Source organism: Schistocerca nitens, chromosome 2 (genome assembly GCF_023898315.1).
Source record: "Schistocerca nitens isolate TAMUIC-IGC-003100 chromosome 2, iqSchNite1.1, whole genome shotgun sequence".
NCBI lineage: Eukaryota > Metazoa > Arthropoda > Insecta > Orthoptera > Acrididae > Schistocerca > Schistocerca nitens.
In genome coordinates this window covers 220,297,989-220,311,943 of record NC_064615.1, presented here as the reverse complement: position 1 = coordinate 220,311,943, position 13,955 = coordinate 220,297,989, and the positions used below count along the sequence as shown (strand labels likewise).

Sequence of the window (13,955 nt, the reverse complement as noted above, 5' to 3'; positions counted from 1 at the left end):
TGAATGGGTTAGGTTGCATGCTTACAAAGTGCAAATCGTGCAGGCCTTGCAACCGAATGATTTGCTGACACGTGTTGCATTTGCAACTGAGATCCTCAACAGGATAGATGGCGCTAAAGATTAATTAAATCGCATATGCTTTACCGATGAATCCACCTTTCATGCCAGTGGAACGGTAAATAGGCATAATGTCCGTATATGGGGTTCAGAGTCTCCACATGCTACTGTACAGTTACAGCGAGACAGCGAAAACGTGAATGTTTGGTGCGGTCTCATGCATAACTTGGTGTTTGGACCGTTCTTCTTCGCGGAAAAATCCATTACCGCTAACATTTACTTAGACGTTTTGCAACAGTTCATTGCCCCACAGTTCGAAGAATATCAACCATGGATAATTTTCCAGCAAGATGGAGCATTGAATGTGCATGATTGATATTATTATTATTATTATTATTATTATTATTATTATTACATTAAAACTAAGTAGTAGTTCAAGAAATTGTTACTCAGAAAAATTTAGCATTTGAAACGCTCTCTTCTCGAAGTACAAGCGTACCATGTGGTTGTTTTAAGAACTACAACAGTAAAAAAGTGTCGCAACGTTGACAATGTCGTAATCTACACATTGTAAGTATTTAACTAAACAAGGCGTTTATCAACACATGTCTGAGGGAAATGCTGTTTCTTGGAGTCGTTTCCGTCCTGTAGACTCACGAATCGTGTAAGAGTTGTGTTGACGGCATATAGGTATGGTTTGCCTGTAAGTTTACGCGTTCACCTGGCTGAAATGGTACCGGTCAGCACGAAAGACCATCCGCCTGGGTACGCCCTCACTCAAGCAATTGTGACGTATCCTGTGTAAAACGTACCTTGTAATACGTAGAATATGTTGCCACTTTCGAGATACTTCAGTTTTCAAAAGTTTATATCATATCCTTGGAGAAAAACCGCCTTCACTATTGTAAAACTTTACTTATTGTTCGTCTCGACTGCTTTAATTTTTTCTAATTGCTTTTCGTTTCACGATGACCCATCCTCAGATCTGGTTGTATCTGTTACAAGGGTAATACGTCCGACTTATCAAAAGTTACACGCTATGTCACGGAATAAAATTTTATACTGGATTATCAGATCTGAGGATGGATCTTGGTGAACCGAAACAGATTTTAATAAATTAAAGCAATCGAGACTGACAACCTGTTTTACTTTAGTTATAATGCTGCGTTACTCTCCGAAAGTTGGCTGTGAAATTTGGAACTAGATGTGCCAGAACCGAAACCCGGTGTCAACCAACAGCGCCGTTCCTAGAGTTCGACAGCATCGGGAGGGAGGGAGGGAGGAAGGAAGGAATAGAGGGAGGGAGGGAATGGCATTGTTTGTTTGGTGACAGTCGCGCAGCCTCCCCCGATCTGTGCGAGGGACAGGAGTCCTATTTCTGGGCTTACCGGGAAGGGAAGCTCTGGGACAGGGCGCAGGAAGTGCGACCCTCCCCAAACTGGGAATTTTGCTGCGGCCGCCCCACCGAGGACTATCGAAGCTCAGCAGCTTCACACAGCGGCGGGCCAAGATTTCTTCTCGGAAACAACCTGTTCTTGTAGGGAACTCTAGTCAACTCTCTTTCTGAAGGCGTGTGTCTACTAGCAATTAAATTCCGTAACTTTTACAAGCGCTTGCTAAGGTGTTTACATTAGAACAAAAGGTTGTCCAAGTTTACTTCTGTAAGTCGCTCGGCAAGTTAATTTCTGGAACTTGATGCAAATACTTGGAGAAATGTTCCTGCTAGAGCCGGGTTGGTAGCGTAGCTGGGTAGCAAGTGGAAATTCAAAGTCGTGGTAAAAAAAAAAAAAAAAAAAAAAAAAAAAAAAAAAAAAAAAAAAAAAAAGCCGCCACCGCTATGCTATATTATTATTATTATTATTATTATTATTATTATTATTAAAGAAAACTCGTTACAAAAGCAAAATTAAGAAAAACTATTTGAGATACAGATACGCACGTATTTAAGTTACCAAGAAACTCTCTCGAATGAAATAAAATCGTAGAGTCGATTACATCTGTTTAAGCGTTCTCCTGGTACATTTGTTTCAGTCCATCCGTCTTTGCGCCATTCTCATTTTTGGCACAGACCTTCGTACCGGTACTGAAGACAATGCTTCCACAAGTTTAAGAAAAAGTTCGAGGAACTCAAGTACGAAAGTACAGGGTTACACAGGAAACGGGAACATTTCCACATTCCAATAAAACTAGAAGTGACGAAGGAAAGAAATTGCATTCATAGTAATTGAAACCATACAACTTTGCCATTTACAGAACACTGATGACATTTATCATTTTTTACAAATTACGTCCTTTAGATGGCGTCCTCCTGTACGAATACATTTGTGAAATCTGCTGTTGGGATTCCTCACTGACCGCTGCAACATCTCAGCTGCGGTACTGTGAGCTGCATCCCGAGTTCTCTTTTTAACTCATCCAGTGTTCTTGGTCGAGTCGTGTAGACTTTGCTCTTGAGGTAGCCCAACACAAAAAAAAAAAAAAAATAAAAAAAAAAATAAAAAATAAAAAAAAAGAAAGAATGAATCTGGCAATCTAGGGGGGAGGCTTCTTGAACATTTGGATGTTTCAAATGGCTCTGAGCACTATGGGACTTAACATCAGAGGTCATCAGTCCCCTAGAACTTAGAACTACTTAAACCTAACTAACCTACGGAATCACACACACCCATGCCCGAGGCAGGATTCGAACCTGCGACCGTAGCAGTCGCGCGGTTACGGACTGAAGCGCCTATAACATCTCGGCAAGAGAATGGACGCTTTTGAAATGTGCTGAGATTAAAGATTAGACGGATGCATACTAATGAGAGCGTACTAAACCGAGAAAGAAACTTACGCCACAATAAAAAATCGGTCCACAGGGTGAGGCACAAGTGTTCGTCAATTTAATGCAATCACCCGTTTCGATCAAATAAGATGACCTTGAGATCTAAAATATAGAGAGGATGGTAGCTACAACCGACATCAGTTGGTACGAGTTGTCAAAAGTTTGCTTATCAAAATAGTATAATTGGGCCGAACGCGATCATTGCAATAAAAACACATGACCTAGACTGCTCTGTGCATGAACTTACTTATTTTCTCTATACGTTTAACATGCAATAGATGTATGGAATGGGCATGTGAATAAGCTATGCGCTGAGACTAAGAAGTGATTAGCAGTGTGTGTTCTACACATGACCAAGAAGCTCAATGGAATAAAAATAAATGGTAGAAAGGGATCGCCGAACAACTTCCATCTAGTTGTTTCCGTGGATTTCTTTGCTGAACACGTCAGTTAACTCCGCCACCAAACGCGAAATCTAGTACATCTCAAGATAATCACCGCAACACAGCGGAGTAGTTCAGCCACACACTGCGGCACAGTCTGGCGATTGCGTACTGTTTTGTACATTGCCATCTCCAATGAAAGTGAGTAAGAATTGCAAGACCTGTTGAATGGAAATAGCGATCTAATGTGCACACACTATATTGTGGAGAGTAAGCGGAAGAAACAGGAAACGAGGAGCAACAGAAATGAGGTTAGCGATAAACTTAACATTAAAAATTTGAAAAGCACAAAAAATTATGCTACCTTGGAAGCAAAATAACACACGCAAGGATGACATAAAAAGCAAAGAGGTCATTCCTTGTCAAAAAAAGTCTAGTGGTATCTAACACTGGATTTGAGGTAGGAAATTTCTGAGGGTGTGCGTGTGGAGCACAACAGTAGTAGCGAATCGTTAACTGCGGGAACACTGGAAAGGAAATAGTCGAAGTATCTGAGATGTGGTGCTATAGAAGTTAGGTGGACTGATCAGAAGTGAGGACGTTCTCTCCAGAATCGGCGAGTACAGAAACGCGTGGAAAACACTGAGAAGAAGAAGGAATAGGACGTATGTTAAAGACATCAAACAATAATTTCCATGATACTTAAGGGAGCTGTGCAGCAGTGGGAGAAGACAGATATTGGAATATATCCGACGAATAACTGCAGACGAAGGTTGCAAGTGCCACTCTGAGTGAAGAGGTTGGCACTGGAGAGGAATTCGCGGCGGACCGCTTCAAACTATTAAAAACATCTTCCTCAAGTCGCCCAACTTGTGGCTGGATTCCCTAAGTTGTAGTTCACCCTACCCCGGCAGTCGGCTGAACAGAGGAAGTATGAGCAGACCTTTGGACGAGACTCACCCGGCGTGCAGCACCATGTAGAACAGGAACCGCCAGACCTCGAGCCTCTTGTCAGGCCGGTAGATGAACACGCTGTCGATGGGCACCGGCCCGGACGGGTTGACTTCGCCCATCGCCACCGAGTAGTACGTGAAGAAGCCCAGCTGAAACAGGTAAACCAGTACAGTCCATGGCGTGCGTTGGCCGACATTGTTCATCATCACAGACATTCTTCACCCGAGGACGCAAGATGCGCCACGGTGGATTGTAGTTATGCGTGTCCTGGTTTTAATGCCCCGAAGGATCGGAAGTTTGGTGTGGAGCACATCCGAGATTTTAGAATTTTATTGTATTCGTCCAATGTCTAATGAGTACAGAATATGGATTAAGAGTAAATCGAAGAACATTGTACTGAAATGCAGGAGGATCTGCAACGAATTGACGGATGGTGCAGGGAATGGCAATTGAATCTCAATATAGACAAGTGTAATGTGCTGTGAATACACAGAAAGAGAGATCCTTTATCATTTAGCTACAATATAGCAGGTCAGCAACTGGAAGCAGTTAATTCCATAAATTATCTGGGAGTAGGCATTAGGAGCGATTTGAAATGGAATGACCATATAAAATTAATCGTCGGTAAAGCAGATGCCAGACAGATTCATTGGAAGAATCCTAAGGAAATGCAGTCCGAATACAAAGTAGCTTACAGTACACTTGTTCGCCCAATGCTCGAATACTGCTCACCGGTGTGGGATCCGTATCAGATAGGGTGGAGAGAGAGAGAGAGAGAGAGAGAGAGAGAGAGAGAGAGAAAGAGAGAGAGAGAGAGAGAGAAAGAGAGAGAGGCCCGCTTCGTTACAGGATCATTTAGTAATCGCGAAAGCGTTAAGGAGATGATAAATAAACTCCAGTGGAAGACTCTGCAAGAGAGAAGCTCTGTAGCTCGGTACGGGCTTTTGTTGAAGTTTCGAGATCCTACCTTCACCGAGGAGGCAAGCAGTATATTGCTCCCTCCTACGTATATCTCGCGAAGAGACCCTGAGGGTAAAATCAGAGAGGTTAGAGCCCACACAGAGGCATACCGACAATCTTTCTTTCCACGAACAATACGAGACTGGAATAGAAGGGAGAACCGATAGAGGTACTCAAGGTACCCTCCGCCACATACCGTCAGGTGGCCTGCGGAGTATGGATGTAGATGTGCATGAAGAAGAAAGATAGAAGTAATGAGAAGTAGCAGAAATGGTGATCACGAAGTATACAAAGTTAAGGAATCATTCTACCTGGGCAGCAAAACAACCCATAACGGACGTCGCATAGAAGACATAAAAGTCAGACTAGAACTGGCAAAAAGGGGCATTCCTGGCATAAAGAAACCTGTTAGTATCAAACACAGGTCTTATATGCGTAAGAAATTACTGAGAATGTACGTTTGGAGCACAGCATTGTACGGAGTGAGATATGGACAGTGGGGAAACAGGAAAAGAAGGGAGTCGAATTATCTGAGATGTGGTGCTACAGAAAAATACTGAAAATTGGGTGGACCGATAAGGTATGGAATGAGGTGGTTCTCCGCAGAATCGGTGAAGAGAGGAATATATGGTAAACACTGACAAGAAGGCAGAGGATGATACGACATCCGTTACGACGTCAGGGAAAACTTCGATGGTACTAGACGGAGCTGTCGAAGGTAAAAACTTTAGAGGAAAACAGACTGGAATACACCCAGCAAATAATTGAGGGCGTAGGTTGCAAGTGCTACTCTGACATGAAAAGGTTCGCAACGGAGAGTAATTCGTCGCGGGCTGCATCAAACCAATCAAAAGACTGATGAAAAACAGGGCATTTGGAATACTACTTCTGATTTCGGCTTTCCCAACCGTCACAGCACTCTGGGGAGCAGTTTTCGTGCACACAGTCTAACGTTTCTGTACTTGAATTTTCAAACAACGATCTTCTGTACGACTCTTTTTTTGTTCCATTTCTATTTACATTGGAATCGAACGGACTACAGCAGCAATACGGTGTTTTTAAACACAGCCACCAGCGAGCAGTAGAATGGTGCTACTCACTGTCGACGGAAGACTAGTGACGTTAGTACGCACAACCGACTTTAACTTTTTGTGACAGAACTGTGTCTTCACACAAGCAGCTGTGGTGCCACTGAAGGATGCCACGAGTAGTGGCATCACTTTAGTTTTGCGTGAGCCGGGGTAGGTGCGGAAAGACACACGGAGAGTCGTTTCTGCTAGTCCTGGGGCTCTTGCTGGGGTAAGCGGCTTATTGCAGGTGGTCGTGGTGACAGACCGGTCTGTGGCTTAGCGCGAGGTCTAGTGTAGGTAGGAAGGTAAAGGTTTGGTTTGGTTTGGTTTGGTTTGGTTTGGTTTGGTTTGGTTTGGTTTCGTTTCGTTTCGCGAGGACAACGAATGTGAAAGCAATACCAAAACTTTCTTAGGCTCCACAGAAATGTCAACAGATTCCAGCTCCGCACAAGCGTCACTTCGCACAAGCTTCGCAAACTCGGATGAACCATTGCCGCATTTACAATCCCTAGGCTGAAACTGTGACGCTGGCAGGGGAAATTTTGTGAAAACTAACTCGCAAAACTAGTATTTTAGAACATTTTCTCAATTAAAAAACCTGTAACACGGCATTTAAGGTTTGTTACTTAACTCAAAGAGGTAGGAATGGCATCCGATTTGTGAAACAGATTTATGGAAAAATGGGAAAGAGGTAACGTTGATGAAAGCGTTAATGACAAATGGATAAAAATGAGGGAAGGACTCGTGGACTCTGCCAAAGAAGTACTAGGAATTAAGAGTATGCCATAGTACCATGAAAGAATGGATAACAGAAAACATGTTGAAAAAGATGGAAGAGCGGAGAAAGTGGAAAATTGTAGAAACTGAAGAGGGCAAAAAGACGTACAGCAAACTGAATAATGAACTACGAAGTGAAACTGAAGAAGGAAGGGAAAAATGGATGAAACAGAAATGCGACGAAATAGAGTGAATGGAGAAAGAGGGAAAGTATGAAATGTATAGACAGGCTAGTGAGATAGTTTTTGAACGTAAAAGAAAGAGGAATAACATGGAAATAGAAAGTGCGCATGGTACTCTAGCAGAAGAACCACAGGTGGTTTTGAACAGATGGCAAGAATACATTGGATGCATGTATAAGGGGGATGAAATACAAAGTGAAATTAAGGTTGAAGAGGAGCAATATGTGCCTGAAGATGGAAAGGGATTTATCATCTTGGAAGCAGAAGTAGAAGCAGAAAAGGCGTTGAAGCGGATGAAGAATAGGAAGGCAGATGGAATTGATGAATTGCCAGCAGAACTGTTGAAGAGTCTGGGAAACATGGCAAGAAAAGAAACAGTCTACCTCTGTAACGAGATATATGACAAAGGGAAATGGCCTGAGGACTTCCTTGCAACAGTTATGATACCAATAGAGAAAAAGAGAAACACTAAAAAATGTTAAGAGCATAGGACCATCAGTCTAATTTCTCATGTAGCTAAAGTCTTGCTGAGAGTGTTGAATAAAGGCTATATGGCAAGCTGGATAGAGGGATTGCAGAGGAGCAGTTCGGATTTAGAAGAGGAAAAGGAAAAAGAGATGCTATTGGTCTGTTAAGAGCTATAGGGGAAAGATGTATGGAAAAAGGTAGAGAAATCGTTGTTGTTTCTTTAGATTTAGAAAAGGCTTTTGACAAAGCTCAGTGGAACAAGCTGATGGACATTTTGATGACGAAAGGAGTAGATTGGAAAGAAGGACGACTGATCCAGAATCTATGTTTACACCAGAAAGTAAGGATAAGGATTGGAAATGAAATGTCAGAAGGAAGCAGCATTGGACGAGGTGTTAGACAAGGTTGTTGTTTTTCCTCACTGTTGTTTAACGCATACCTTGAAGAGACTATTGCGAAAGGCTTAGATGGGAAGAGAGGAATATGTATTGGTGGAAAGAGAATAGAATGTATCAGATTTGCTGATGACATAGTATTAGTGGCAGAAAGTGAGCGGACAGTGAATAACATGCTGAAAGATCTGAATGAAGCTTGTGCGGAATATGGGATTCAAATAAACACAGCAAAAACGAAGAGTATGGTCATCAGTACAAGACGCACGCTGTCTAATATTAAAATACGACACTACCATTAGCCAAGTAAGTGCATTTAAATATCTTGGAAGCACAAGAACTGAAGACTTGAGATGTCACCAGGAGCTGAAAACTCGAACTGCCATAGCGAAGGAGGCATTCAACAGAAAGAGGAGATTCTTATGTGACAAATGAGATAAAGGCCTAAGGAAAAGGTTGGCAAATGTTTTGTCTGGAGTGTGGCACTATATGGAGCAGAAATATGACGCTGAGACGAGAGGATGAGAAAAGGTTAGAAGCATTTGAGATGTGGATATGGAGGAGAATGGAGAGACTAAGCTGGGTGGAAAAAGTGAGTAATGAAATAGTTTTGGAAGGGGTTGGTGAGAGAAGATGTCTGCTGAAGTTGTAAGAGAAAGGAAAAAGAACTCATTGGAACATTCATTGAGGAAGGATTGGTTTGTGGGAGAAGACAGAGGAAGAAGGAGATACAAGATGATAGACGACATAAAGGGAGGAGGAAATTATGCAGACATGAAGAGGATGGCAGAAGACCGGACAGCCTGGAGAACTACCATGTCAAAACCTGCCTTTTGGCATAACACTGATGACGATGATGAATTAACTATATAAAATTTTTACAATTGAATAATCTAAAGAATTGTAATCTCATCAATTCTTTGATCACTGAGGAATTTAACACAATTTATTGACATCGCTTTGAACAACTATTTTTTTAAAAAAAATAAGAACTTGATATTGGGGTCCATGCAAAGATCAGCATTTCATTTTAAAAATAATAACATACTATTTATTTCATGACGGGATGTCTTAGTTGCTTGTGAGTCTTCCAGGTTGTATGGTCGTGGCCCATGAAACTTTTCTGTTCCTAACGTTTCAGCCAGTGCTGTGCAGGTCAACCTCGGAGGTACGCCTAGTTCCTCAAGGTTCTGAGACTGACTGGTCAGGCGACAAACAGGGAAGTGATATCCAGACAGCAGTCTGGAAAGTCGATAGATTAGTTTTATAGCAGACAAGGATCACCTGTGCTGATCATGTAATAACTTCTACTATGCCCCTTTACCCGTCAACCGGAAAGACTTAGCGGAATCAACGTACCTCTGAGGATGTCCAGCGCAGTCTGGGAGAAACGTTAGGAACGGGAAAGTTTCATGGACCACGGCCATACAAACTGGAAGACTGACCAGCATATAGTAATATATCTATAAGATATAATTTATAAAAACACATTCATTAAAACGAATGCTTCCTTATTGGCATTTGAATTTTCCACTAAAAACACTCCGATGGTCGCGTGAATTTGGCAAGAAGTAATCAGTGATTAGTCGGTTTGACGCTACGAATATTACATCTTTTACTTTTCCCGCATTATGTCGTGACAGTGAAGTTATCTATATATGGTTTTCCCATCTTCAAGAGCTCAAGAATCCGGTTCTGGCGACGGGAAGTCAAAAATTTTACGTTTCCTGGTTTGGTTCACATTTACGTGTGAGAGAAGTAGGTTTTCCGCGAAATCGAACTTTCTTAGACTATCAAATTTCTGTTAACCCCTCTTTTACAATCCTCAGCGATTTGACAACCGAAATGCCACGCTTTCGCCCTGGCGCCACTCTAAATTAGACGCGAGGAAGCGCCATAATTTAGAGGTGTATGTTAACTTCAGTCAGTTATCTACTGAAAAATCCAGGACTATAGGCATACAAAACATCTTTGGTGGCAATATTAAAGACATGTGTGTGGCTCTAAGTTTTACCTGCGTAATGAATATTCCAAGAGGTCTCGGACTTTTGGCTGGATGACGTTGACATTGACATGTTTCTACTCAACCATCTTCAAGTGAGTGTTACTCTAGAAATCGGTGGTGCCGCATGTTCTTAGGTTTTCGCTACGTGACCATCTTCTGTCGAGGTTAGTGTCCTCTGACGAATACTGCTCCATCTCAGGCGCGGTGGCCCATGCTCAACGGTGGTATTCCATAGCACGCCCTCTATCGAGATCTGGGCCGGTGGAATTAAAATTCTGAGGAATCAACATGTTCCCAGTCTAAAGAAGTTGAAATCAGCCACCATGATTAATAAATGTTTCGCGAAACTTATTTCCACAGATTCCTTAATGATTCAATCCCAGAAAGTGCTCGGTGTGATGTTCTGGGAATCACTTATTAAGGAATCTGTGGAAATACATTTCGCAGATAATCTTATTAAACGTGATGGCTGCTTGCAACTTGATGAGGCTTGGAAAGCATTGACAAAATCTGACGCCTAATGAAATGTGCAGCGGCCGTTAATTTTGTTACTTAGACAACTGTACTTTAACTTCGCAGGCCCACAGTTCGACAGAGGGTGTGCAGTGTAATATCACCGTTGCACAAGCGCCTGCGAGCCTCTGATGGAGCAATATTCGACAGACGGCGACCATGCAGCGGAAAGCTATGGGCATGCGCCACTGCGCCAATTTTCGTTATAAAATCAGCGACGGCCCCACCAGCCTCCAGTTTAAAACTCAGCTGAAGACAGCTTGGTGATTATTGGCCAAAATGTAGTGGTAACCTGTCAACGTCATCCAACTGCAATCCGAAACATCTGTGGTGTTGGCACCTATGCTGCAACTTAAAACAGACCGCGTGCAAATGCGACCCTGACGTGAACACTGGCTTTGCGTCAGCGGTGGAGCGCTGCACGACAGCGCTCTGAAGTGCCTAGCCCGCCCATTTAAAGCGTTTGACTAATACACTACTGGCTATTAAAATCGCTACACCAAGAAGAAATGCAGATGATAAACGGGTATTCATTGGACATATATATTGTACTAGAACTGACATATGATTACATTTTCACGCAATTTGGGTGCATAGATCCTGAGAAATCAGTACTCGGAACAACCACCTCTGGCCATAATAACGGCCTTGATCCGCCATGGCATTGAATCAAACAGAGCTTGGATGGCGTGTACAGGTACAGCTGCCCATGCAGCTTCAACACGACACCACAGTTCATCAAGAGTAGTGATGGCGGCGTATTGTGACGAGACAGTTGCTCGGCCACCATTGACCAGATGTTTTCAATTGGTGAGAGATCTGGAGAACGTGCTGGCCAAGACAGCAGTCGAACATTTTCTGTATCCAGAAAGGCCCGTACAGGACCTGCAACATGCGGTCGTGCATTATCCTGCTGAAATGGAGGGTTTCGCAGGGATCGAATGAAGGGTAGAGCCATGGGTCGTAACACATCTGAAATGTAACGTCCACTGTTCAAAGTGCCGTCAATACGAACAAGAGGTGACCGAGGCGTGTAACCAATGGCACCCCATACCGTCACGCCTGATACGTCAGTATGGCGATGACGAATACACGCTTCCAATGTGCGTTCACCGCGATGTCGCCAAACACTGATTAGACTATCATGATGCTGTAAACAGAACCTGGATTCATCCGACAAAATAAAATTTTGCCATTCGTGCACCCAGGTTCGTCGTTGAGTACACCATCGCAGGCTCTCCCGTCTGTGATACAGCGTCAAGGGTAACCGCAGCGACGGTCTGATACTCCATGCTGCTGCAAACGTCGTCGAACTGTTCGTGTAGATGGTTGTCGTCTTGCAAACGTCCCCATCTGTTGACTCAGGGATCGAGACGTGGCTGCACGATCCGTTACAGCCATGCGGATAAGATGCCTGTCATCTCGACTGCTAGTGATACGAGGCCGTTGGGATCCAGCACGGCGTTCCGTGTTACTCTCCTGAACCCACCGATTCCATATTCTGCTAACAGTCATTGGATGTCGACCAACGCGAGCAGCAATGTCGCGATACGATAAACCGCAATCGCTATAGGCTACAATCCGAAAACGTGAGGGTACGCATTTCTCCTCCTTCTTACACGAGGCATCACAACAACGTTCCACCAGGCAACGCCGGTCAACTGCTGTTTGTGTATGAGAAATCGGTTGGAAACTTTACTCGTGTCAGCACGTTGCAGGTGTCGCCACCGGCGCCAACCTTGTGTGAATGCTCTGATAAGCTGATCATTTGCATATCACAGCATCTTCTTCCTGTCGGTTAAATTTCGCGTCTGTAGCACTTCATCTTCGTGGTGTAGCCGTTTTTAATGGCCAATAGTGTAGTTTGTCTGGCGAGTTCAGTTGTACGAAGAAGAAAATCAGATTTATCTCCGACGGCATTACAAGAGTCCGTTCGCAAGAGGACGGCTAGAAGCAGGTGTACACTGAGGTGACAGCTGCGCTATGCAGATATACAAATGGCGGTAGTATCGAGTATTCGACGTATAGAAGAGCAGTGCGTTGGCGGAGCTGTCATTTGCACTCAGATGGTTCATGTGAAAAGATTTCCGACGTGATTAAGGCCGCACGATGGGAATTAACAGACTCTGAATGCGGAATGTTAGTTGGAGCTACAGACATGGGACATTCCGTTTCGGAAATCGTTAGGGAATTCAATAATCCGAGATCCACAGTGTGCCGAGAATATTAAAATTTCGGGCCTTCCCTCTCACCATGGACAACGCAGTGGCCTAAGGTCTCCATGTAAGGACCGACAGCAGCGGCTTTTGTGTAGAGTTGTTAGTCCTAATAGACAAGCAACACGGCGTAAAATGATCGCATAAATCAATGTGGGACCTAGGATGAACGTAACAGCTATGACAGTGTAGCGAAATTGGTGTTAATGGGCTCTGGCAGCAACCGATCGACGCAAGTGCCTTTGGTAGCAGCATATCGCCTGCAGGGCCACCCTGGGCTCGTGACCGTAAGTGTTGGCCCCTAGACGACTGGAAAAAGGTGGCCTGGTCAGATCCGGTTTCAGCTGGTAAGAGCTGATGTTAAGGTTCGAGGTGGCGCAGACCCCACGAAGCCATGGGCCAAAGCCGTCCACAAAGCACTGTGCAAGCTGGCGGTGGCGCCATGATGATGTGGGCTGCGTTTACATGGAATGAACTGGGTAGTCCGAACGAGCTGATTAGTGACTAGAAATCCTTATGTGAGACCATTTGCAGCCATTCATGGGCTTGATGTTCCCAAACAACGATGGAATTTTTATGGATTTCAAGGCGCCATGAATTATTTGGCCATCTAGATACTCGACGTGAATCCCATCGACCATTTATGGGATATAACCGAGTCGTCAGTTCGTGCACGAAATTCGCACCGGCAACACTTTCGCTTTTAATAGAACATGACTCAATATTTTCTGCAGCAGACTACCAATGACTTTTGAGTTCGTGCCACGTCGAGTTGCTGCACTATGCTGGGTGAAAGGAGGTCCGACACGATATTAGGAGGCCTTACATCTCAATGTAAGGCGACTACTCCGCTTATTTATAGAGGGATGACATTCTTCGGTAAACTGAACTCCGCAAACAACCATTATCTTACCGAGCGAGGTGGCGCAGTTGTCAGACACTGGACTCGCATTCGGGAGGACGACGGTTCAATCCCGCGTCCGGCCATCCTGATTTAGGTTTTCCGTGATTTCCCTATATCACTCCAGGCAAATGTCGGGATGGTTCCTCTGAAAGGGCACGGCCTTCCCTAATCCGATAAGATCGATGACCACGCTGTCTGGTCTCCTTCCCCAAACCAACCAACCAACAATTATCTTTCAGAGAACTGGATC

The 13,955-nt window shown here is 43.8% G+C and overlaps 1 protein-coding gene across 2 annotated transcripts in view; it reads right to left on the bottom strand.

The window, feature by feature from the left end:
* LOC126235934 (protein rhomboid) overlaps positions 1 to 13,955 on the bottom strand; it is a 331,404-nt gene that overhangs the window by 28,668 nt on the left and 288,781 nt on the right. For both annotated transcript variants that reach the window (XM_049944896.1, XM_049944897.1), the window contains exon 4: positions 4,225 to 4,367. In XM_049944896.1, the coding sequence (XP_049800853.1) occupies positions 4,225 to 4,367 (143 nt within the window). The remainder of the gene's footprint in view (positions 1 to 4,224; positions 4,368 to 13,955) is intronic.